This window comes from Megascapheus bottae, chromosome 21 (genome assembly GCF_031878675.1).
Source record: "Megascapheus bottae isolate mThoBot1 chromosome 21, mThoBot2.hap1, whole genome shotgun sequence".
Taxonomy (NCBI): domain Eukaryota; kingdom Metazoa; phylum Chordata; class Mammalia; order Rodentia; family Geomyidae; genus Megascapheus; species Megascapheus bottae.
In genome coordinates this window covers 11,497,634-11,522,909 of record NC_143529.1, presented here as the reverse complement: position 1 = coordinate 11,522,909, position 25,276 = coordinate 11,497,634, and the positions used below count along the sequence as shown (strand labels likewise).

The window sequence follows — 25,276 nt, the reverse complement described above, 5'->3', positions numbered from 1 at the left end:
ATTCTTTATTTTGAAAGGTAGACACGTGTGTGAGTCTCTGTTATGAGCAGCCAGCTACCATTCTAAGTCCAAACATTCACTTCATTCAGTAACTTAATAAATGTTGACTGAATGAACTACTGAATTAATTAATTGATGCATACTGTGTTCTCACTCCAGGGAACACACAGATAAACAAGACAGTTTTCCTACTTTGAGGAGTTTATATCTGAAGGGGGTGACAAATGTATAAATGGAAGTGTTGTTCAGTTTAGCTTTCTTTTTAGTTTTACTTATTATTCTAATACAAATTCTAATTTATTTAATGCCTTGTCTTTGTCAGTCATGTTGTTGGTGTGTAATATATTTTCAGACAACGAATTTTTTTGTTCCACAAAATAATTATTTTTGATCCAGTTTGAAAGGTTAGAAAGAGAAAGGGAACAAGTGACAGAACCCAAATGTTGTTGGCTACTAGGCATGTTTGCTTCCTAAGTTGCCTTGTATCATGTAAGCTGTGTGAGCCCTGCTGTCCTGGAAAGAAATGCAAGATGGCTCCACAATTTGACCTTAGCTAAAGACAGCAAGTAGTATTGATAACATTTGCAGTTCTTTTACTTAACTAACCAAGACCTCAAATTTACCTGAATTCAAAATAGGAAGGAGCTGATGACTACATATAGTTAAAGAGTATATATTTTCTGAAAACAAGTTTAATCACTAAAAGGCCATGATGTCTTTTCAGCTACCTAAAAACATTATATATATAAAACACACATATAAGCATTTATTTTTATGTACATATGCATAAGTACATAATTTATATATACATATATATCATACATATACACATATATGCACATACCATCAAACATCGTTGAATATACTTAGATCAAAATATTTAAACTGCCTCCACCAGATTTTTCCATTTGCCTTTACACATACATTTTAAAAGAAAATAAACCTTATTTCCTTGCAATAGTGACAGTTGTTACATTTTTTTCCTTCCCTGGAAGCAGAGCCTAAGGCAACTTTCTGAGCCTCAGTTTCCCCATGGTAAAACAAGAGGTTAGGTTTAGCAACTGTCAAGGACCCACCAACTTCTGCATTCTAAGCATTTGCCTTTGATTCTGTGTCAAGATCTCCAGGAGCTGGTAACACTGGGAAAGTTTTTTGCCCATTTCAATTTAACTTTTTTTTTAAGAGTACATTTCTAGCACAACACAGTAAGGTCCCATTGTCAGAGCTGTCTTAAAGGTATTTCCAAACTTGTTTCTTATTCTCACTTGACAAGTGCTGTCATAGGGCTCCATCACTCTTAGGCTAACAGCTACCAATAAACAAAATTATTTCCAACCAGCTAACATGCTGTTTACTTTCCAGAAACATTGCACTTTCCAATCTGACAGCTGATCAAGGGTTCCCCACTGCTGTCAGCAGGAAGAAGTGTTTAAACACAGAGATGGGAGTTTAAACATTTTCTCATTATCACAGAATAAGGGGGGGAACACAAATAAATAAATAAGTAAAAATGGCATCCAGACTCTAACCCCCCACTGGGAGTGTAATGAAGCTGTGTCATGTGACCAGAAGGCGTGGGCTTTTATCTCTGGGCCCCAGTATCTTATTCAAGTGACACCTGTCACATGACCTAACTTTGGTCTTTTATCTGCCTTCCACAGCAGCCCTTTTGGGGAATTGTCTTTTCTAGACATGTGCAGCCTATTGCAGTCCTTGTCCTGGGCTCAGGTACTGCTGGTAGCTTGGACCCTTAGATCTCTCTCCATGTGTTGTTTGAAGTAACAAATTATAAAACTAAAACAAAAAATGACAAATGGCTCAAGAAAGAAAAAAAAGTGCTATTATTGCATTCATGTAAAATTTCAGGAATTGTCTGCAGAGAACACTATCTGTATTTTTTTGTTTGTTTGGGCCAGTCCTAGGGATTGAACTCAGGGTCTGAGCACTGTTCTTGGCCTTTCCTCAAGGCTAGCACTCTACCACTTGAGCCACTGCACCACTTCCGGCTGTTTTGTTTTTGTTTTTGCTTTCCTGTGTATGTGGTATTGGGGAATTGAACCCAGGGCTTTACGCATGCTAGGCAACCATTCTACCACTAGGCCGCACTCCTAGCCCCTCTTTCATTTATTTTGTAAGCATACCTTATACATCGCACACTGGCATTGTTAGTGACTAAAACACACCAAAATTCTTATTCCTATGGAGCTTATTTTCTACTGGGTGTTAGAAAACATACAATAAGCATAAAACATTGGCATATCATATAAATGATAGATCAAGAGCCAACGATGTAAGGAGGGAGAAAGGATTGCTGGGTTGCAGCTAGAAAATGTGACAGGGGTCTTCATTCAAAACATGCATTGAAACCAGGCTCTGGTGTTCCCATCTATAATCCTAGCTACTCAGGAGGCTGAGATCTGAGGATAGAGGTTCTAAGTCAGCACCTTCAGGAAAGCCAGTGAGCGTCTCACCTCCAATTAACCATCAGAAAGCCAGAAGTGGAAGTGTGACTCAAGTGGCAGAGTACCAGATTTGAGTGAAAAAGTCATTCCAGAGCTTGAGAAGCTGAGCTCAAGCCCCAGTAGCAGTGTGTGCACGAGTGAGGATGTACACCCCCCCCCCCCACACACACACAGGCACACAACATACTGAGAGCATATCACTATGTGCGCGTACTATGTGCACCTCATAATTCAAGGAGCTTGAGATACACCAGTGACTAACACAAACATTCTTGTCTCCCTGGATGCTAGTGGGGGAGAGAGAAAAAATAAATATAAACATAATATGAGCATGAAATCAAGTGGTCATGTGTTAGAAAAGCAGTAAGTTGCATTAGCATGCAGGGGGCTTACCTTTTCTACAACGTGGCTGCATTGGGCCTCTCTGAAAGGTGCCAGGAGCAAGAGCAGAGCCTAGGCCAGGGGTTGTCTGGAACTGCTGTTTGAAGTAAAGAGGATCAACCAGGAGGAAGAGCTAGACAAAAGTCTGAAAAGACAACAAGTCTGGTGTGTTCAGGTTTTCCGCCCATGCTTTTGGCTTCCTTCTGTTTCTTCAGCCCATAAACATGTATAATCCTGCCTGTGCTACACAGAACAAACTTGCAGAATAAACTTTTGGTACTTCCATTTTTTTGCCAGTGTTTCATGTTTTCCATTCTATTATGAGTTTTTGAAAGACATTCTCTGCTTCTGCTTTCTTTCCATTCACAACCTTTAATCCTTCATATTTTCCTATGACCACCATTCCACAAAAGGTGTTCTCCTGCAGGGTACCACTGACTTGTAGCCAGCAAAACTGTGGCCTTAGTTTACTCCTTAGTAACACTTTTCTTTGTAGGCTACTCAGTTCCAGAATTCCAGTTTTCTCCCCGAGTTTCTTCCAGCACCTCTACTCTTCACCAATTTCTAGCTGCTAATGCTTTGCTTCTGCTCTTTTCTGTTGTTATACCGAAACACTTGAGGACAGGTATTGTATGAAGACATTTGCTTGGCTACTATTTGTGGTAGGTGGAGGATCCAGTGTGATGCCAGTATGCGGGTAAGAGTATTACATATCAGGCTGGGAAGGTAGCCTAGTGGTAGGGTGCTCACCTAGCATGCATGTAGCCCTGGGTTCGATTCCTGAGAACCACATATACAGAAGAAGCTGGAAGTGGGGCTGTGGTTCAGGTGGCAGAGTGCTAGCCTTGAGCAAAAAAATGTTCAAGGACAGTGCCCAGGTCCTGAGTTCAAGGACTGGCAAAAAAAAAGAGTATTTCATGTGCCAACATGTTATAAATGTAGACTAGGAAAGCAGCTGTGTGAGAAGGAGCAGGAGAGGTGGTAGAAGGAGCATGTATGAGCATGTAGTGGTCTATTTCATGGTTACTCATTCTCCAGAAAACTAATTCATTTTGGGACAGCAGCATTAATGCCTTCTAATGGTTGTGCTACCAATGAACACGCACAAGGCCTGTCTCTGAAAGATTCCACCACTAAAACCTCACTACTGAGCTGGACATCAGCGGTTGACACCTGTAATCCTAACTACTCAGGAGGCTGAGATCTGAGAATCATGGTTCAAAGCCAGCCTGGCCAGGAAAGACAGTGAGACGCTTATTTACAATTAACTACTAAAAAACTGGAAAGGGCACTGTGGCTCAAAGTGGTAGAACATTAGCCTTGACCACAGAAGCTCAGAGACATCATCCAGGCCCGGAGTTCAAGCCCTAGGACTGGCATATAAGAAAAACAAAACAAATCTTCACACCAACTATGGAACATAATATAAATAGGAGGCTGGTGGGCTAGGCAAAAAGTGAGACTATATTTCAAAATAATCAAAGCAAAGGGCTGGAGGCTTAGTTCAAATGCTAGAGCACCTGTGAAGCCCTGAGTTCTAATCTCTGAAGTGTAAAAAAACAAACATCCAAGTAGTAAACAGAAAGGGATCTCATCTTCCTCTGGACAATGATGTATCTACTTTCTGGAAGTATGGCAGCATCTCATGACAAGGAGAGAAGTGGGGCTGACGACTAAAGTGAGGAACACTGAAGCTTCAGTGAAGACAGATGGAAAGATCTTATCTATCAGCCCAGTAACAATGCTGGAGTTGCTACTTCTGCACTTGTGTGAGATTATATCCTATGGATTAAGCCATTGGATGTGGGTTTTTGGTTTCTTAAAGCACAAAGCATCATCTCTATTCTGATTTTCCCTGTATGGAATTCTCTTCTTCCTTCTTGACTTGCCTGCCTGGCAAATTCCTACTGGAAAGGAAAGCTTGCCATCAGGTCCTCTGAGATGGGTAGATGGGTATGTTGTCTTTGGTTGGCTTTACTTCCACCTAATATTCCAACACTTTGTAAGATCCCTGAAAGAAATGTTGATCTAGAGCCTGGACATATGCCCAGTGACCTAACAAATGTATTAGAAAGATGATTTTATATTTTGGTTCATTTTGAGCTCCCACAAATTGCACAATGGCAATGTCCAATGATAATGCTCAGAATGGTGATAATACCTTTGGTGAGTTCATTACTGAGTACAGCACATCTTCTATAAGTACACATTAATCTGCTTAGGGATATAGAAGAGTTAGAAGTACAGAATGTGTTAGGGGCCGGGAGTTTGGCCTAGTGGTAGAGTGCTTGCCTAGCATGCATGAAAACCCAGGTTCAATTCCTCAATACTATATACATAGAAAAAAAAAAACAGAAATGATTCTGTGGCTCAAGCGGTAGAGCACTAGCCTTGAGAAAGCCCAAGGACAGTGCTCAGGCCCCCGGACTGGCAAAAAAAAAAAAAAAAAAAAAAGAACAAAATATGAAGCTCCATGGACTAAATAACACAACCCTAGGAATTCATTTATGGAAAGTGTCAGGAATAATAAAAGAGACCAAATCTTCTTTGTTGATATAATCTTCAGGAGAAGACCTCTGAGATTTTTGGTTCTAAGAACTGTAACTTCCCAAGATGATATTCCAGCAGATAACTTCTACTGGATTCTTTCAAAGACTTTAAAAGGCAAAACTCTTCAAGATTAACTTTAAGATGGTATTAGATGCACTCGCTTTAAATACCAAGACACAATCAACTTTTATAAAAATCCTAAGTTCTTGGAAGTGGAGCTGTGGCTCAAGTGGTAGAGCACTACCCTTGAGCTGAAGAGCTCAGGGACAGTACCCAGGCTCAGAGTTCAAGCCCCAGGACCGACAAAAAAAAAATCCTAAGTCCTTCTGTCCTTCCTTTTTCTTTTCCTCCCTTCCTCTTCCTCCTTTATATTTTTTTAGCTTGTGATGTTAGGAATGGAGCCTAAGTGCATGCCACAACCCCATCCTACTGTACTTTTTCTTCCTCTTCTTTTCTTTCCTTTTTCTGTGGTGCTGGAGATTGAACCCAGCACTTTACATATGTGAGGCCAGTGTTCTAAGTTTAAGTCAGTCTTTAGTTAGTCTTTAGTCCAACAGGACTTTTTGTAACAATAGAATCTTGCTTGCATTGTAGAACATGGTCGCCATTAGTGACATGAACCCTTGAAAACTGGTCGGTGTAATGACGAGGAAATGATTATTTAAACGTTAATTCAATAGATAATCAAGCAGAAATAGAAATAGTGCTTCATGTGATACTGCCTGGTAGGCAGTGTATTTTTATGTTTTAAGTGCCCTAATGTTAAGTAGATAGCTGTTATACTGTAGAAGCAAATGCTTACCCTCAAATATTAGTGATTTAAAACAATATAATTTTATTTATCTTTCCTGCTAATATTCATCACACATCATCTGGGAACTCTTGGATATCTTCTTGTCTTGAGATCATTCTAAATGCTTCTGGTTATAGTAATAGGGCTGGAGCGCCTTGAACTGGCAATCCAATGATACAGAGACATTGATGAGTCTGAATTCTGTTGCCCTGTCCACCTACTAAAAATCCAATTACAGATGCCTGGGAGACAGAAGTATTAGATGAGTAGCACTAATGACTAAGTAAGCATTACTAATCAAGTTGAACAAACATAAATTCTGGTTTTAAAAATGAAGTATGGAGGGGCCAGGAGTTTGGCCTAGTGGTAGAGTGCTTGCCTATCATGCATGAAGACCTAGGTTCGATTCCTTGGTACCACATACATAGCAAAAAGCCAGAAGTGGTGTTATGGCTCAAGTGGTAGAGCTCTAGCCTTGAGAAAGCCCAAGGATAGTGCCCAAGCCCTTGAGTTCAAGGCCCAGGACTGGCAAAAAAAAAAAAAAATTAAGTGTGGGAAGAGGCACTGTGGCTCAAATGATAGAGAGACAGCTGTGAGCTGAAGAGCTCAGGGACAGCACCCAGGCCCAGAGTTCAAGCCCCACGACTGACAACAACAACAAAAAAAGTGTGTTTCTAACAGTCAACAAAATCATGGAAGGAATAAAACCATACACAAATACCAGGAATACTTACATAATTTTATTAAGTTTTTGAACAAGTAACTCCATTAATTCAAGGAGAAAGAAAATGAAGTACAAGCACAGTTTATCTTTCATTATAATTAGAGTAATTGCATCAATGTAGATTTTTAAAATAGCCTTCCTTAGAAAATAAAACAATCTACTTATTCTTGCGATGACAGAATCTTACCAAAATTCCAAACATGGTCTATTCACAGCTGTTGAGGAGTCATTATCAGAGAATGTTAGTGGTCAGCAATTCTAACCTCTGCTATGGAAATCCCTTCTACAGGTCTTCATGTCTTGGGGGTGGGTATAGCAGAAGTTCACCACTTTTTTTACTTGTGGGAACATGTGGACAGCCAAAACCCTTCAAAGATTCTTCCTGCTACATCACGCAAGTAGTATCCTTCAACTTCCATCTGTCCCGACTCTGGCCACCCATGTGAACACACATGCTAGCCAGTTGCTTTGTGACATCCTTGAATTCCCGATTAAATTTCTCTATCCCTGGGTTTTCTTTTTTGAAGCTACTCCTCCCTATCACTTGCTCCACATGCTTCTCTTTCCCCCCATAATCCTCCCTGGAGCATGCACAGAGTTGGAGGTAGGCTTTGGGAACAGGGTTTGTGTATCAAATCCTAGCTACTTAGTTTTGATTCCTAATCTTCTTTGTAAAATGGCAACCAACTGCATTGAAATCTTAGCATTATTAAGAGGATTACTCAGGATTAGATCTGCAAACTAATAGGTGCACAATAAATATTTCAGTATGACATTTAAAATGGAATGCGTGGAGTTGAGCATAGTAATTTAAATATGGTTCGATCTATAGAAAGAAGTCTAATTTCCTTTTTTTAGGACAACATCTTAGCCCTTCATTTATGTGGACTAAACGCATTAGCACTATTTTTTGGAGGCAGCCAGATTATGCCATTAATTCACATGGTACTTCAAAGTTCCATGTTCCACGAAGTCATTGCCTTACTTAAGTTGTAGGCACTTAAAGATCAACATAGAATAAGAAGTAAAAGCAGATAACATTTGATAGGAATAAATATTGCTTTGGGTTGTTACTCATTAGCTCTTAGTCCTCTGAATCATGTGCTACAGATCAGTTGTCTCTTCAAAAGAGTTCCAGATGCTACAGATCTGATGGGCCTGTGGTTAATAGAAAGATCGGAGACACCAACATAGCCTGAACTTTGCATTTGAGCTCTGACATACTACTGTGGAGTAGTTAACTTCACTGAGCCCCAATTTCTTTCATAAAATAAAAATAGTAATGATCATACTAGTACTATTTCAATGACTTATAAGTTGCGTGTGTTCTCTGATTGTAGTTAATTCATAAAATATTTGACTAGGGCAAGACTTCAGTACCAAACCTATTGGCCTTCCAGTAGGTTGAATGAATAGCCATTGTTCTCTGAGCCCAGTACCTGTCCGCCCCATCCTTCAGCCCACAGCATTTCACATTTCAGGTACATCTGGGCATGCTTTGTCCAGTGTCTTACTTAATACTCATGAAGGCAGATTTCTTCTATCTATGCATTTTTCCTTTTCCATCTCCAATACTGGGAGACAGTTACCATTTTTTAATTCTCTCTTAATTGGTTTTCCCTTGTTCTTCAAAAGGATATATAGAGGTCTCTGGTTTCAAGGCTCCGATATTTCCTGAGATGATACCCCAATGAAGTAATATGAGTTCCCCTGGCTTGTTTTAGAAGGAATCATTGTGGATTGGCACAGGCAGATCTCCTTTTACTTGGCGGGTATGACATGCGTGCCTGATGGCTCGACAGGGTCTCAAGTACATCTTTGTAGATGACTCTCGTATCACACTATCAACTTGGCAAATTAAGATTGCTTATTATGTTTGCCACATGGGTGAAATAGAAGGAGAGCCTGAAATTCAGTTCTGTTCAGTAACTCAAATCAAACTTCTAAAATCTGAGATGGGGTGCTAATACATTCTGATAGTAGGTTGAGTAAAGGAAGAAACACTACCCTGAGGAAATAATAACAAATAGTCTATAACAAGTCCTTTTGTTGACAACTTTAGCTAAGAGATCATCTTCCCTGGAGACGTCTGAACTTTAAACTAATCCTCTCCTTGCCTCACAAGTTTTGTGGGTTTTTTGTTGTTGTTGTTGTGGGTAAGTTGTAAATAAATACAAAAGTGACAGGCCTAAGTAAGCAGGTGCTTTGTTTCCAAGTTCTCTCGGTTGTCAGTTTCCTGCCTCTTGCCTTAGAAAATCAACCTTGTTACCCAGATGGATCGAAATGACTACAGCTGTTTAGAAGTGTTCTTCTTAGACTTTTAGTCTATGTTCAGTTTTGAATCCAATCATCATCAAATTCTAGATAATGATATCAGTAGCCTCCCTCTGCTTTATCTTTAGGTGTTATGTGCTTGAGTATCATATCTAAAACATTCCAGTTCATAGATGATGATATAAAACCCCTGGTCCAGTATAGAATTAGATTTGAAGCTTCTTAGCAAATAAAATGGAAACAGCCTGAATGTAACCCTGGAAGAAAATGAGGAATAGACAAGATAAAAATAATGAACAGCAGAGTATAGACTTGTAAGAAAAACCTGATTGATAGAGGGATAAGAACAAAGGAGCTTTTAATATGATCAAAACCAGCCAGGTGCTGGTGGCTCACGCCTGTAATCTTAGCTACTCAGGAGGCTGAGATCTGAGGATTGTTGTTTGAGCTAACCCTGGCAGGACGATCTGTGAGAATTTTCTCTCTAGAGAAGTAAAGCTGTGGCTCAAGGTGCTAAGTGCTAACCTTGAGCAAAAAAGAGCTCAGGGGCCATGCCAAGGCTGAGTTCATACCCTACAATCAACTGGGAAAAAAGAAAAGAAAAAAAAGATCAAAACCTGTCACGTGGGGCGGTGGGGGGGGGAGAGGAAGCAGGGAGGAGGGGGACACATCAACTGAAATTCTAACCCAGCACAGCCCAGTGTTTGAAATACACCAAGCTTTGAAATGACCTGGGGAAAATACCAGGCAGCACCGAAGTAAACTTTAGTTCCTCTCCATTTCTCTGTTGTAGACATCACCATGCATGTTTTTTTTATCTTCATGCCTAACACTAACATTTTGAAGATTTATCAAGAGTCTTAATTTTGAGGAATTGCTGCCAGTTACCAAGTCTTAATGCCCCAATTTACATTCTGACTCTCCTAAAAAGTGAATATTTTAACATAAATTCAATTCAGTGGAAAAGATTTACAGGCCCCCAGTGTCCATATGATTACAGCTTTTAGTCTCTTTGACTTCAGCACTGTCAGATTTTGCAGATCCTAAGCCATTTATTAAACAGTTTAATTGCTCTAACTTCTCCCTCTGTGGTTCATCTCCTACAGGTTTTATCTCCTTACGGTAGTTCTGAGGCCTTAGGGACATCACAAGATCACTCCAATAGAGGCAAAATCTGTCCCCTCCCTTCTTCAATTGCTAGCACAGGCACCAGGCTTGACTAGCTGCATTTAATTGATTTTCTACTGTGACCAATTTATGTCTACCGGTGATAGTTCTTTGTGAAAGAAACTGTACATTAAAAAAGACAGCATGATTTCTCTCTCTCCCTTCTGGCTACTTAAGGAGGACAAAAATCCATAATAACAACAATAGAAATAATGACAATGCTTAAAGAAAGCCCACATCTGAGGCTATTTTCATTAGTGTCTTTGGTAATTTTATGAAGGGCAAACCCTTCACTTTTGGAAGCTGCAGGTAAAATTCCTGTATTATTTCATTATATGAAATGGTGTAAAAGGAAACAGCAAAAACTGCTCTAGAATATATTTGACTTGAAGACTACCATATAATTGCATTGCCAGTTAGTAATTCCGATTGTTTATTGTCAAAATACAAACTTAAGTATTTCCTAAAAGTGCTCTAGGGAACAGTATAAGTCTCAACTTCCCTGTTCTCTGAGGACAAGATCATTGTTGAAGAGCCAGAAGGCAGCCATTCTTGCTATGTATATGCTTTTAGATGGTGACAGAGATCCAAGAGAAAAATGGCAAAGAGTTGAGTCTTGCTTGTAAGTGACATGAGAGTGCACACATAGCGTGTGCCAGTGGTTTACCATTTAGGCCCCAGAATTGTGTCAGGGAGCACGAACAATGTGCGTTTGTCAGAAAGGTAGTATGGATCAGGAGTGTGGTTCAAGATTTGGCAAGGGTCACCAGAAAGGCTGGCTGGCCCTGAATGTGAACCCCGCTGTGATTCTTCTGTACAGAGTACTGTCCTACCCACTCATCTAGAGACTTCTGTACTGTGGTGGCTTTTGGAAATGTTCTACCTAGCCTTCTGTGCCTGTTAGGCCCATTAGTAGACCTTCTTTTAGGGTGTGGTAGCTTTGGAGAATCCCACCACAGAACCTCTTCCTCTCAAGATTACCTTGGAGGATAATTTATGCTACTAAGGTGACCAACTATCTCAGTTTACTGGGGACTGTGGCAATTTTTGCACAGAAGGGCTGACATCCCAGGAAACTCTTTGGTTTTAGACAACTGGGATTGTGGCTCACTACTTACCTTTTCTCTGATTTACTCTTATCAGTGGGTAGAAAGAGCTGCCTGGTTAAGAGAAAGCAGCACCCACCTGCCAGCCCAAAGTCTCACCACGTGAAGAGGATCAGCAACGCTCAGCTTAGGGAATGAAGGTCTGGGAGGACTGGGCTCTGTCCTGAGAGTTGGAGGTAAAAAGCTAGACCCAGAACAGAGCTGCTGAGAATGGGCAAACAATGGCCTGTCCACGTGGTAGTGACTGCTTTTCAGTTCTGTCCATCAAGAGCTGGACTGGTGGGATCTCTTACCTGGAAAGGCCTCCGTAGCCTTCTCTCCTTACCAGCATTTGCTAAGCCGGGTTGGGAGGTGACCCTTCCTGTAGGAGGCCAAAAGGTCACACATTTCTGGCTTTAGCCTCACTCCTGAAACTGTGAACAAAGACTCCTCTGTAGAAAGGGAAAGAGAAAAGCGCCAATATTATTATCCCCTGGGCTCCTCCCCAATGTATCTTTTATATCCAATGTAACATTTGTCCCCTGAGGAGACATCAACATGGGCAGACATACTTACTGAGTGTTTACACTGACTCATTTTGCTGATTCTACTAATAGTTGTCAAGTGTTTCCTATTTAATTCAGTTCAACCCATATTTACCAAAGGCAGACTGGAGGCTAAAGTTGGGAAAGGAGTTGGAGGCACATTGAAGGAAGTGATGTCATGCCAATGAGAATGGCTGCTAGTCTATGCACTTTAGAAAGTTTAAGTTCTGTAACACATATTAGGCAATCTATTTACATATGCATCCTCTAGGTGAAATTTATAAATTAGAAAATCTATTTTGAAATATATGTCTATATGTGCACACACATAGAACTTTTACCTTTGTACATGAACAGATACTCTCGACTTACTGATAAATCTATTATCACAAGTTCCTGAATTCAATTTTCAGCATTAAAAAATGCACTTGACACACTTGAAGTTACTTGGCAACAAAGTCCATTGTAGAGGATTGGATGGTCCCTAGTGACTGGGTAATTGGGAGATGTGGCTCTCTGCCCCTGTCCAGAATGGAGAGAGAATCCCCTAAAAAGATACAATTTCAGAATTTGAAGTCCAGTTGTCCTCTGGTCCCTGCTTTTAGGATATTACAGATACTCACATCCAAGCTTGCTCTAGTCCCTCATTTAAAATGGCACAATATCTGCCTATAACCTACACATACACTTCAGCTCTATATTATAATACCTGGCACAATCTACACGCTGGATAAGTAGTTGTCATAACACATTACTTCAGCAATAATGATGAGATAAAAGTCTGTGTGTTCAATACAGATGCACTTTTTCCCCCCAGATGTGCATGGTGGGTAAATACGAAGTAGATGGAAATCAGGGATACACGGTCTACGCTAGCATCTCTGTTGAATGTTTATGGCTTTCCCACTCTCCTAACGTAAAGAAAAATCTTAAATTCAGGAACAGTCTGTGTTTAGTTAATTGAGCACGCCTGCAGTTTGTATTTCCATAAATGACTGTGTTCATTAAGGGTCTGCTGTTTCTAAGTGCTCACTAGGCTACAGCTATGAGTCAAGTTCTTCAGAAGTTAACATGTTAAAGGGTTCAGTAGTGGAGGGGGAGAAGGTAAGTGTGAGGGATACATTTCCTGGCAGACTGCTGTAAATTTAAAGAACTGAAAGTATGCAAGACACCTTGTGTATTTTCCTAAAATGCAAGACCTTTTCAATAAGTAGCCACTGGTATGAGATGTCATCTGGAAAAATCCAGCAAAAGGCAGGAACACACACACACACACACACACACACACACACACACACACACACACACATTTTGCTGAAGATATCTTCTCATTTGGACATTTTTTTTGCAAGATTTTCAGGCTGCATGAATTTGAGTTGCTCAAAAATATCTCATATTTTACAAAGAGAGAAATTTCTGTTTAACATACCAAAAGCATAACATTGCTTAATGGTATTGTTTGCTGAAAGCTGCTCACACCTAGAAAAAGAAATAATTCTGCAACACTGGGTATGCCTCACTTGGACTGGACTTCTGCTTTGATATTGTGAGTAATATGGGGCTTTCACATCTTTGGCCTGGAATTATAAAAGCTGGAAAGGGGAGACCTCAAATCTTGTTGATATGCATAAGACGTTTTCACAGGGACATTATTATATGCACATTTGCATTCTACTTTCTTTTAGCTCCCATCATAGCATAAACAGTTCAACAGCTAAAATAAACAGTGTGTACATTTTACAGATGACTAAATCCAAACTGTTTTAGGAGTTCCTCTTAAGAAGAAACCTTCTCTGACCCTAGGGACAGTGATAGGAAAAGCTAGAATTTCCCTCAGGCTGTCTTGCCCTTCAAAAGCAGGGGGAAGGAGGGAAAGGAAGGAGGTGAAAGGAAGAGGAAGAGAGGAGGAAAGAGAGAGAAGCCAGTTAATCAAAAGAATTTCAGTTTGGCCATGGACCATCAAATTATCCTTCTCAGCTCATAGAAAAGCAAGAAGCAAAAAGGGAAGGGAAGAAAAAAAGGAAGAAAGGAAGGGAGGCAGGGATGGAGAGAGGAAGGGAAGCAGCAAAGGAAGGAAGGAAGAGAGGGAGGAAGGAAGGAAGGAAAGAAGGAAGGAAGGAAGGGAGGGAGGGAGGAAAGGAGGGAGGAAGGGAGGGAGGGAAGGAAGGAAAAGAAAGGAGGGAAGGGGAGGGAGAGAAGGAAGGGAGAGAAGGAAGGAAGGGAGGAAGGAAGGAAGGAAGGAAGAAAAGGAGGGAGGGAGGGAAGGGTAGGAAGGAGGGAAGGAGGGGAAGGAAGGAAGGCAAGCAGACAATCAGGCAGGCAGGCAGCAGGGAAAAGCAATAGAGGGGCTTTCCAGCAGTCTCACAAATGCCCTTCCACTCTGGTGACTCCTCATTAGCTTACTGAATCTGACAGCATAATTATCACAGCTGCTTTGTGCTCAGAATAAATAAATATGAAAGTGGGTGTTTAAATTTTTTTTGAGAAGGAAAATTCAGTCATCTAGACAGTCAGTAGGACACATTTATTTAAAACTTTTAGATTCTTCTGTATTTAGATCATTTCTGAACAAGATAATGAGATAGTTGTCTTTCAGTTTAATTGAGTTCCTAAGTTCCTGGCTGCTAGCTGTCACCCCTTTCAAACTTTGCTTTAACTTTCCTCCCTTTAGAAATCTGACCCTGGGGTCTCCGTTTACTCTTCCTGGGCTGATAACCTGGGGAAGGTTGGTGCACTGGAGTGCAGAAAGTGACTTAATGGAATTGAAGGGCTAAATAACCTTTCACAGGAAACAAGCTAATCAAGTCTCCTTTACGTGTCTGCCATGCCTAGAAGAGAAGCATACTTACAAAGCTCTTGGAAATCAAACTGTCCTTTCAAAATGTCTTGTCAGGTGGTTTTTGCACTATTCTTACACATCATCATCAGCTGGAGTCACTGAGTATGTGTAATTATTCACAGTGCACACATCTTCGTGCTGAGGTAGCAATTTGAGCTCATGTGTATGTATGGAAGCCTCCTATCTTCAAAGCCCAAAGGATCACATAGTACCTTAAAATGAAGTTGCTAACTAAAACAGAATGCACTTACGACTCCGACTAGGGGCATGGCACATATGAATTTCCCATTAGAACAGATGACTTTTCTTTTCAAATTAATTAGTACCTATTTATCTTTTCCTCTCTCTCTTGCCTCTCATTCTCCTAGGGCCAAACTTCCATGAACTCTTGTATTCAGTGAGCTAAAAGCTTTATAAAGACAAACATATTGTTCACTCTGGGGTAAGGAACCCTAGTTTAGCTCATTCTGCAGATGAAGAAACTGAAGCTTGGAGGAGGAAAAATTGACTAAAGAAGAAAACATGAGGCCGGGAGTTTGGCCTAGTGGTAGAGTGCTTGCCTAGCATGCATGAAGACCCGGGTTCGATTCCTCGGTACCACATACATAGCAAAAAGCCGGAAGTGGTGCTAAGACTCAAGTGGTAGAGCTCTAGCCTTGAGAAAGACCAAGGACAGTGCTCAGGCCCTGAGCCCAAGCCCAGGACTGGCAAAAAAAAAAAAAAAAGAAGAAAACATGGTTCTTTAATTTTCAGTTCAGAGCTCAAATTTACCTGTATCCGTGTGTGTGTGTGTGTGTGTGTGTGTGTGTGTGTGTGCGCGCGCCCACGTGCGTGCACTCATGCATGCTGGTCCTGGGGCTTGAACTCAGGGCCTGGATATGGTCCTTGAGCATTTTTTGCTCAAGACTGACATGCTACTACTTGAACCACAGCTCTACTTCTGGCTTTTTGCTCATTAATTGGAAGTCTTAGAGACTCCTGCCTGGGGTGGCTTTGACCATTGATCTTCAGATCTTAGCTTCCTGAAGTAGATAGCAGTACCTGTGTGAGCCACTGGCTGCCTTTGGATTTTAACTCATTCTTTCAAATAATATAAAAATTATAATGCCAGTGTTTTTTTAAAAGTTGAATAAGAGGAAAAACAATCGATAATCCCTCTAACTAGAACATTTTTCTGCACACTCTCAGCTTTGTTTGCTTGCAACATAGTTTTCACAAGTTCATTACACTCTGCGATTTTGCGCTCTAGTTTCTTATAGCAAACACTTCCATCGCACCATATACTCCCGCTGCTGACTTTAAACGGGTCACATATGCTCAGTTAGTGGGCCAACAGGCATCCAATCAGGTCTCTAGAGTTTAATATTTACATTGTTTTAATTTTTATTGAATAATTTTAAAGCCTAATAGATACCGTGCTAATGAGCATTCTCATTAGTCTAGGTTCTTATTATTTTTTTCTATTCCTTGGATAATTTTCAGGAGAATAAAACAAAGTAGAGTGATAAAGGCAGCGGGCATTTATTTACATGCTCCCTGATGCGCATGTCATCATGCTTTGCAGAGGTCACCGCCATGTACACTCCCATCAGCAAAGAATCACCCTACCACAACCTCCCCAGCACTGAAAGTTATTATGACAAAGGGAAAAAATAACTAATTTAACAATTATTTGTAGTTGTTTAACCTCTTGCAAAACTGTCTATTCCATGTATACCATTTCTTCTTATGTAAACTGCTATTTCAAGCATCTGTCACATTTTCCACTTGATTCTTAATGCTTTTCTTATTAAGCTGTATAAATAATACAGTAAACAAAAATAATAACCACCACTAAGTAAGGGATCTTATTGTGCAAGGGTGATGGGATATGGTACAAAGAACAGAATATAAGATCCGATGGCACAGAGGATGGGGTCAGAGGTACCAGGATATGAATCTCTAGTAAGTGTAAAATTGAGCCCTCGATAGTGAGATAACAAAACACATTCCTTTAAAGACATGTGGAATCTTTCCCTGGAAGTATTTAAAGTAAATGGAACAGCAGAAAAGGCACAGGCTGAGAATCAAACTCTTGGTTGTAATGCTGAGTTTGCTAAGAAGTTCCTGTGGCCTTCACGAGAGCAGTGAGTTCGTGGGAAGGGAATGACTTGGAAATCTGATGTGAAGTTAAGTTGTTGCTCTGCCACTTACCAGCTGTGTGACTTTAGTCAACATTTCTCAGTCCTAATTCAATTCTCCCCTCCCTCCCTCTTTTCTACCCCTCCCTCCCTCCTTCCTTCCTACCCCTTCCTCCCTCCTTCTCCTTTTTCCTTCCACTCTCTTTTCTTCCTTCCTTCGTTCTCTTCCTTCCCTCTCTCCCTCCCTTCTTCCCTCCTTTCCTCCTTTTCTCACCTTGTCTTTTTGGACAGGGTCTAGCCATGCAGCCCAGGCTGCTCTCAAGTTCACAATCGTCTCGCCTCACCTTCCTAAGTACTGGGTTTAGAGTCATGTGCCACTGTGCCTGGGAAGCACCAATTTTCTAATTTATAACATAATGAATGATACTAATTCCAGCCTCACAACTAGTATCTAGACGGAATGAAATTATATAAAGTGCACAGATCCCCAACAGAAGGTAGCTACTGCGATTGTTGTGTGCGCCAGTGACACTGCTACATAATGAAAGTGTGGGGTAGGTAGTGTCTAGGATCCTCTAACTCAGTCTCTAACTCTTTCCCAAATCATTTATGTTGTTGACTCAGCCTATGATGTTAACATAATCAGCTGAAAGGATTGGAAGGGTTAAGGGACTTGGTTTACCTACTTGTCTCCTAATATCAAAAGATTTGTGCAACACCAAAATCTATACCACAATTTCCAATCCCTCTAATGTAGAGGAATGGGTTAATGACAACTTTGAGTATAGAAGGTGAATGTGTCCTGTGGCAGACACATCCTAGTTTGTTTCTTAATATAGTGCTTTTTGTTGTTGGTGGTGGTGGTCGTTGTGAGGATTGAACTCTTGGCCTAAGTGCAGTTCCTGAGCTCTTGGGTTCAAGGCTAACGATCTGCCACTTGAGCCACAGTGCCACTTCCAGTTTTCTGGTGGTTAATTGGAGATAAGAGTCTTACAGACTTCTGTGCCCAGGCTGGCTTTGAACTGAGCTCCTCAGATCTCAGCCTCCCAACTAGCTAGGATTACAGACCTGAGCCACCAACGCTCAGCAATATTGTGCTTTTTAAAATACTGATTAACAGACATTTAAAAGATGGAGAGAATGGTTTAACTTATATTATGCAGCCATAGAATCGGCAGAGTTAAGACACCTGGCTCCGAATCCCCCTTCCCCAACGAGCCCCAACTCCTAAATCTTAGCCTCAAAAATATTCTGATTAAATTTTGAGTAAAGCAGTCAACAAAGACAAGTAAGAAAGGGTGAAGTCTAAAACCCTATAGAAGTATACAAATAGCTAAACTATGCCTCATTCATATGTGTTTAAAAATGTTTAAATGGGTGCAAGAAGAGACAGTAGGCTGGAGAGTAAAAACTGTGATGGTATGAGTTAGGACAGTATCACTATTTATTAATAAGACAACTTAAGAATAATTTTCAATAATATTAAGAAAACTATGGCATTCCTTTTCCTGAATGCCCTTCTACCCCAACCAGGAAACTCATCATCTTTCAGTGCCTACTCAGGGCCATCTGAGTCCCCACAGGTACTAATCGGGCCTCCTCTGGACACGAGGAATATGTCATCACATCTGTTACCTGATCTGTCTCATTTCCTTAAGGACTGTAAGCTCTTTGAGGACAGAGTCCACAATTGACTCTTTTTGTGACCTGCTAGACCCCCAGTCTTTGATAAATGAACTGCCATATAATTCTCCCTCTCCCATTATGTTAGAAACCAGTCAATGGTGGATCCAGAATCTTAGACACAAGAAAAATAACTGGAATAGATGGAGAATAAAAATGAAACACAATGACTAAAATACAGAGTCTGTATTTGAAAACATCAAAGGGAAAGGTTAAGGAAATTCATCCTAAAGAAGGGACCTTTGGGAAGTGATTTTGATATAGGGGGTCTTCAAATGTATTAAAGATATAATTGCTCTGTACATCACCTTTACAGTCACGATTAAAAATTTTTTTAAAGATATAACTGTTACACTACCTTAAAAAAGTTTTGGAGGGGTGTGTGTGTATGTGCCAGGGCATGGCTCTCTCCCTTAGCTTTTTTTGCTCAAGGCTGGTGCTCTGCCACTTGAGTCGCATATCTACTTCTGGCTTTTTAGTGGTTAGCTGGAGATAAGAGTCTCACAGACGGTCTTGCCTGGGCTGGCTTCAAATCTTGATCCTGAGATCTCAGCCTCCTGAGTAGCTAGGATTACACATGGGGGGGCGGGGCACCAGTGTCCAGCCTTAATTTTCGTTATTGGAAGGAAATACAATATAGCTCAGATTTTAATAGGACTCCAAGAATAGAGCCTCCTGGAGGACTCTCAGTGCAGAGATATTAGAGTGATCTGAAGAAAGATAGATTAGCATGCCACGGTTTCTTCCATTCGTGTGTGTATATGAATATATATAGTGGCGATACATCAGGTGACACACAGCTTTTGTAAAATTACTTGTGAAATAACTGCAAGCTTTTAAATGTTAGGATTTTATTTTTTTTCCCTAAAATGCTAAAACCTGTTTTAAGGGAGATGGGGGATTTAGTCCAGGAAGGAACACTGGAGACTCAAGCCTGGGATTTGGAAAGAAAATAGGACCAACCCAGAGAGAAAAAGACAGCCTTTGATGTCTTGACGATCAAGGACGGTGGCTTAAGGACCAGACTCTTAAATCACATGGCATTTACTGCCCCAGATAAAAAGTACTTTTCTGGATCAGTGTGTGTGCTTCAAAATGGCTAGGTTCCAAGATCAGTCTTAACTTTCCAAGGGCAAGATTTGGAAGGTTTCCTGTAAGGACGGATTGGAGCCAATTTCTAGAAGGGGCAGCCTAATGATTTTCTACTCCCCCACCCCCAAATCATTAAATAGTGTTCCTTTCCACAGCCTAAGTTCATAGTGAGGGCAAAAGGAATTAAGTGAAGAGGCTGAACCTGTGGCTAAGATTAGAGAGTTGCCAAGGGCCTAATTTTAGGTGCACACTGCCCCAGCTGACATCCTGCACTGTTGGCTTGTCTGTGACGGCCAGGCTCTCTGGCCATCTGCAGAAGCAATTAACTTGCTGTTGGGTATGTTTTGAGAGGGACTACCAATAATTTCTCCTTCAGCAAATGTTTCTTCAGGTGTTCAAGAGTCAAGGAAGGAGAATGTGAGAGCTTTACAGAGGGTCCCACATGCCTGCCATTCTCATATTCACGCTTTTCTACTGAAGAGTGAGCTCCAAAAGGGAATGAATCCTGGAATTCCTGGGTTTTCATGGCAAATAACCTCCCTGATAAATTTCCTCTGGCTCTGAGCTTATGGTTACAACCCTAGAGAAAGTGCAGCTCACGACTTGGCTTGATGGAAATTGACAAAGATAAGTAGGGCCCATTCTTTTCATTTTGTGGAGGAATTTCTACAGCAAGCTTTCCCTGGGATGTTAGGCTATCTTTTACTCTACACATCTTTCCCAACTTGCAGGTTTCATGCTTTAATTGTCTTCTTCAGAGGGTAGACAATAAGAGCAGGCATCTTCCAGATCAAAGGGGAAACAGAATATATTTAAAATGACAACTCTGTTATCTTACAATCAGACTAAAAAAACCAACTAGAATAATAAACTGATACAAATATAAGCATCCTAAATGATTCCATACTGAAAAGCTCCCAGAGAAAACCATTTCTTGCCTAATTACGGCAAGAAATTACGGCACATCGCTCCCAAGAGCAAGTCTTATTTTTACACAATCCTCACGCCCGGGGCAGCCCACTCTGGGATGGAGATTTTACGTCCCTGTAGGTTGGGAACTGAGCTTTACCCATTGGTCCCAGTCTCTGTATACAAAGTAGGCCCTTAACAAAGGATTTTTTGCCAAGGGCAATGAAAGAGCAGGCTGGCACTACCAGGCCAAGGGAATGTAGCCCTCAGTAGGTGGATAACGTGCCCTGGGCAAGGACCATTGTTATAAAGGAGCAAACTACAGTCCCCAAACCCTGAGAAGGACAGTCTCTGTCCTGCTCTTTTTTCTTTCAAAATTTCCTGGTAGCCTGTGTGCATTTCTACCCCTTCCCCAAGCACACATGCACAAGCACATACATGCACACACATACACACACAATGCCCCCCTTCTTCCCTGTCTCTTGGCACTGGCCCTTTCATCTTCTCCCTCGGGGATTCGAGATGTCGCTGCAGGAAGTGCTTGTCCGCCGAGGCGGCAGCAGCAGAGCCCCGTGGCTTTGACAAACCTCATTTAATTGGGAGGAAGCCAGGAGAATTTGAAAGAACTGAAACATCCACGAAACTCCTTTTATCAGGCATAATTTAAACTCTGCATGGAAAAACCCCTATATGTATAAAGAAAAGTCAACTTCCCTCCTGCTGTGAGCACTCCTCATCCCTCCCCACCCCCACCCCCCAGTGTAGGCAGGCTCCTGCAAGATTCCATCTTTTCATTTTTCTAAAAGTGTCAAAGTAGATTTGGGTTCTGTGGTGGGGTGAACAGAGAAGGAATACAGATTGTTCTGTCTCTCTCATCCGTGTGCATGCAAACACACACACACACACACACACACACACACACACACACACACTTCTAGATGTACATTCACCAGAGTCTGTCAGTGGCTTTACTGTGGGTTGTCCAGGAAGAATCAAAACCCAAGTTCGTAATAACACATCAGTTTGGACAGTGATTGCTTCATCCTAATTACCCTTCATCACGCAAAAAGCTGGTACCCAGAAAACTTTGAAGCTCCCAAGCAATTCTCCTCCTATACAATAATAGACACTGAAGGCAGACCACTGGGGAGAGTGCAAGTGGGGAGAAGTGTGTGTGTGTGTGTGTGTGTGTGTGTGTGTGTGTGTGTGTGTATACCTCCAGGCATGTATACTTGCAGAATGTTATAGAACTAAAAACCAAACCCCAAACCCCAAACCCCAAAGAAGAAAGCTGAGGAGGCAGGATCTAGGGGCTCGTACTGGAAGAAGGGATGGAGATGGGAGAGTAGGAGGAGTGGGCTGAAATGGGGCCTAGGTGCTGGGCAGGAATTGCAGGTCTTTCATTACAGCCATATGCCAAACCTGCCCTCCCCCTCCACATTCCTCTTCAGATTCACCTCCAGCCTAATCCATCTCACTTGAATTATTCTCAGTTCTCCAAAGAATTGCCTTTAACACATGCAGTCTCGGAACATCTGCAGTTGATTACACACAGACTTTAGCTGTTTCGATATGATTTGTGCTAATATGTAGACGAGGGTGCCCTGTTTCCTCTTCTTCACCCTCTTTTCCTCCCACTCCACAAGATCCTTAAAGCCAAAGACCAGTCTCTTGTTTTCCTTCACTTTTTATAGCGTTTCCTATGTTCTTGACACTTTATGGCAACTTAAGAAATTCCAATGACTGACCTTCTTACAGGTTTAAGTAAGACATTAACCTCTGTTGCCTGACTAGGGTGATTTTTAAAGGCCTTAAATAACTCACTTTAGTAATACAATGTTAAGTTACAAACTAAGAATTTGGGGCCATAGCAGGATAATGTGCTAGACATGGTGGAACTGTGTTTGCAAATCCTGGCAACTTGTGCCAGTATGCCTTAGTCTATGTCTCCAGGCATAGTATTTCCTCACCCCATCATACCCCATCCTTACCCCAGTGTCCCCCACTGCCATTTTCCCCTTGCCTCATCTCAGTCCCTTTCCCCTAGTCTGAGCCCCTAGACCCTCCCACTTAGCTTTCTTTTCTCTGGCTTAGGACCTCAAAAAATCCCGTTTTCTGTCAAATGAGGGATATTTTCAAAGAAATCTCAACTAAGGATAGTCTCCCCTTCTTCCTCCAGAGAGCAGGGCCCTTGACTGCCCACATCCTCCACACAGCCTTTCTTGGCCACATTCTGAGAAACACGAGGAGAGCTCTAGCCACATGACCCCATGGCAGACTGGAGGATGACTTCAGGCAGAGCAGCAAAGGCTGATTTCAGGGTAACTTGGGTTTCCAGTGGGAGGCCAGCCGGAGAGGACTCTTCCCCTCCCCTAGCACCCCACCTCAGCACTTCCTTCTGCAGCATCGTATTACCAATCAAGAAAGGCCCCAGCTCTCCTTTCTGACATATCCATGTCACCTATCATCTTACTCTCCGTGGAAAAAGAGCAGGGGATTGTTAGAAACTTTGGTTTTGCTTCTCCTGGCAGATGCTAACTAAAGCAAACAACTCGGAGGCAACTTTCATCTCAGCCAGTTTCCAAGAGTGAACACCTATGTGAAATGTTTGCATCATCCGGGGGAGGGTCTTGTCACCTCTCCTCCCCAGTGCTTTTTACAGAATCTCATTCGAAACTCAGGCAAGATGGGGGCCCATCTTGCTTCTCTCAGGAAAATTAATCTCTGACTTCCCTGCTGGGGACAAATTCTATGATTTTCCAATGTTGAGAGGACACTTAAGACATACACTGAGACTTATGTACTTACACACACACACACACACACACACACACACACACCTTCCCTCACCCACCGTCAGGAAGGTGGTACAGCTGGGAAGGCAGGGCACTGAAATAATCGTGAACCAGTGCTTCCTGGGCAGACACACGGTCCCTGGGGAAGCCTTTCAACATCTGGGAGGCCAGGTCTTCAGCTTCAGGAACCCCGCCTAACCTGGAAAAGAAACAGGAGAGAAAAAAAAAAAAATAGTTTCTCCAGAGGCCTCCATTTTGAAACATAAAGAGGAAAACCAAAAACTAAAGAAAAGAGTTGGTGAGATTTAGAATGGTCTTTGCAATAGAACTTCCCTGACAATAGTAAAATGGATGGCTACTGAAAAATGACTTCCATGCTAAAACTCCTATCTAGGCCATTACTAAGACCAAGGGAGAAAACCCCAACATTCTCTCCTTTAGTTCCCCACCCTCAGCTGTGTCTCCTGGTACCATGTGCACACACAAGACAGAGAATTGTAATTATAGAAGCAGAAATATGTAATTAAGGATTCTTCTTGGAGGGCTACAGTAGCCTCAGCCAAGCAGGAAAGCCTGGCTGAAACTATCTTCCAGGCTCTGGTATACAAAGTCACCAGGTACTGAATCCTAAAGAGGGCAAAAGAAAGACAATTCTGGAAGGTGCAGCTCTGGGGAGAAAAAATGGCCCAAATAAGCCTTAGAGCTTATTCTGCCCCCAGGATATTAGCTAAGATGCTTCCTTGGTCACCTCACAAGGTGCAGACTAAAGAGATCACTAAACACTCAAATCACAGTAAGGGCTAGTCCTCAGGGTAACCTCATGTTGAGTTTGATATTTGGACATGAGCAAACACATCTATTGAGCAACTATTGTGTGCTAGTAGGTACAGGGAAAATGTTTTGTTTTGCTAGTCTTAGAGCTTCAACTCAGGACATGGGCATTGTCTTGGGCTTTCTCAAGGCTACAACTCTACCACTTGAGCCATAGCACCACTTCCGGTGTTTTCTCTGCATGTGGTGCCAAGGAATGGAACCAGGGCTTTGTGCATGCTAGGCAAGCACTCTACCACTAGGCCATGCTCCCGGTCCTGGGACAAAAGCCTTTGGTAGCTCAGTCTAGTAGAGGAGGAGTCAGCCACTCGTCAAATTATCATATAAATACATAAATAGGATTGTGAGGACAAGGCCCTGCTCTGGTCTGAATGTTTGTATCCTTCCAAAATTCATATCCTGAAACCTGATATTAAGAGGAAGGACCAGAGCTGAGAATATAATTCAGTGGTAGAATGCTAGAATGCTCAAGACTCTGAGTGTGATATATATATATATGTGTGTGTGTGTGTGTGTGTGTATATATATATATATAAATATATATATACACACATATATACTTACACACAATACATATATATATATATATATATATTTGTTTTGGCAGGTGAGGACTTTGGGAAGTAACTATGTTATGAGAGAGGAGCTTCCCATCCCTAATGTGGGCTAGAAGGAGCTCCTTTTCTCCTTCCATTATATGAGGACATGTCACAAATTTCAGGCACCATTTAGGAAGCATAGAGCCCTCACTAAACACCAAATCTGCTGATACTTTTGATCTTAGATCTCCTGGTCACCAGAACTATGAGCACCCTGAACCTAGACAACCTGGACTTAGAATAGGAGGAGCTGGTCAGGACAGGCTTTCTTGAGGATGCGATGTTTAACCTAAGAACTGGAGAACGGGACAGGCAAGGAGTCGTCATGCTGGCATACATCTGTGGTCCTCATGCAGACTCTGGGATATGAGCAAGCAGAGTGAGTTTGGGGAAAGAGATCACTGAGCCCGGAGATAGGATATGTGGT

The 25,276-nt window shown here is 41.7% G+C and overlaps 1 protein-coding gene across 1 annotated transcript in view; it reads right to left on the bottom strand.

The window, feature by feature from the left end:
* Positions 1–8,651: 8,651 nt before the first annotated feature.
* The window catches only part of Cdk15 (cyclin dependent kinase 15), an 82,143-nt gene continuing 65,518 nt past the window's right edge, over positions 8,652–25,276 (bottom strand). The window contains exons 12-14 of the mRNA XM_090354358.1: positions 23,479–23,618; positions 11,751–11,888; positions 8,652–9,441 (exon numbers count right to left, since the gene is read on the bottom strand). Coding sequence (XP_090210484.1) covers positions 11,779–11,888; positions 23,479–23,618 — 250 coding nt within the window. The 3' untranslated portion in view covers positions 8,652–9,441; positions 11,751–11,778. The remainder of the gene's footprint in view (positions 9,442–11,750; positions 11,889–23,478; positions 23,619–25,276) is intronic.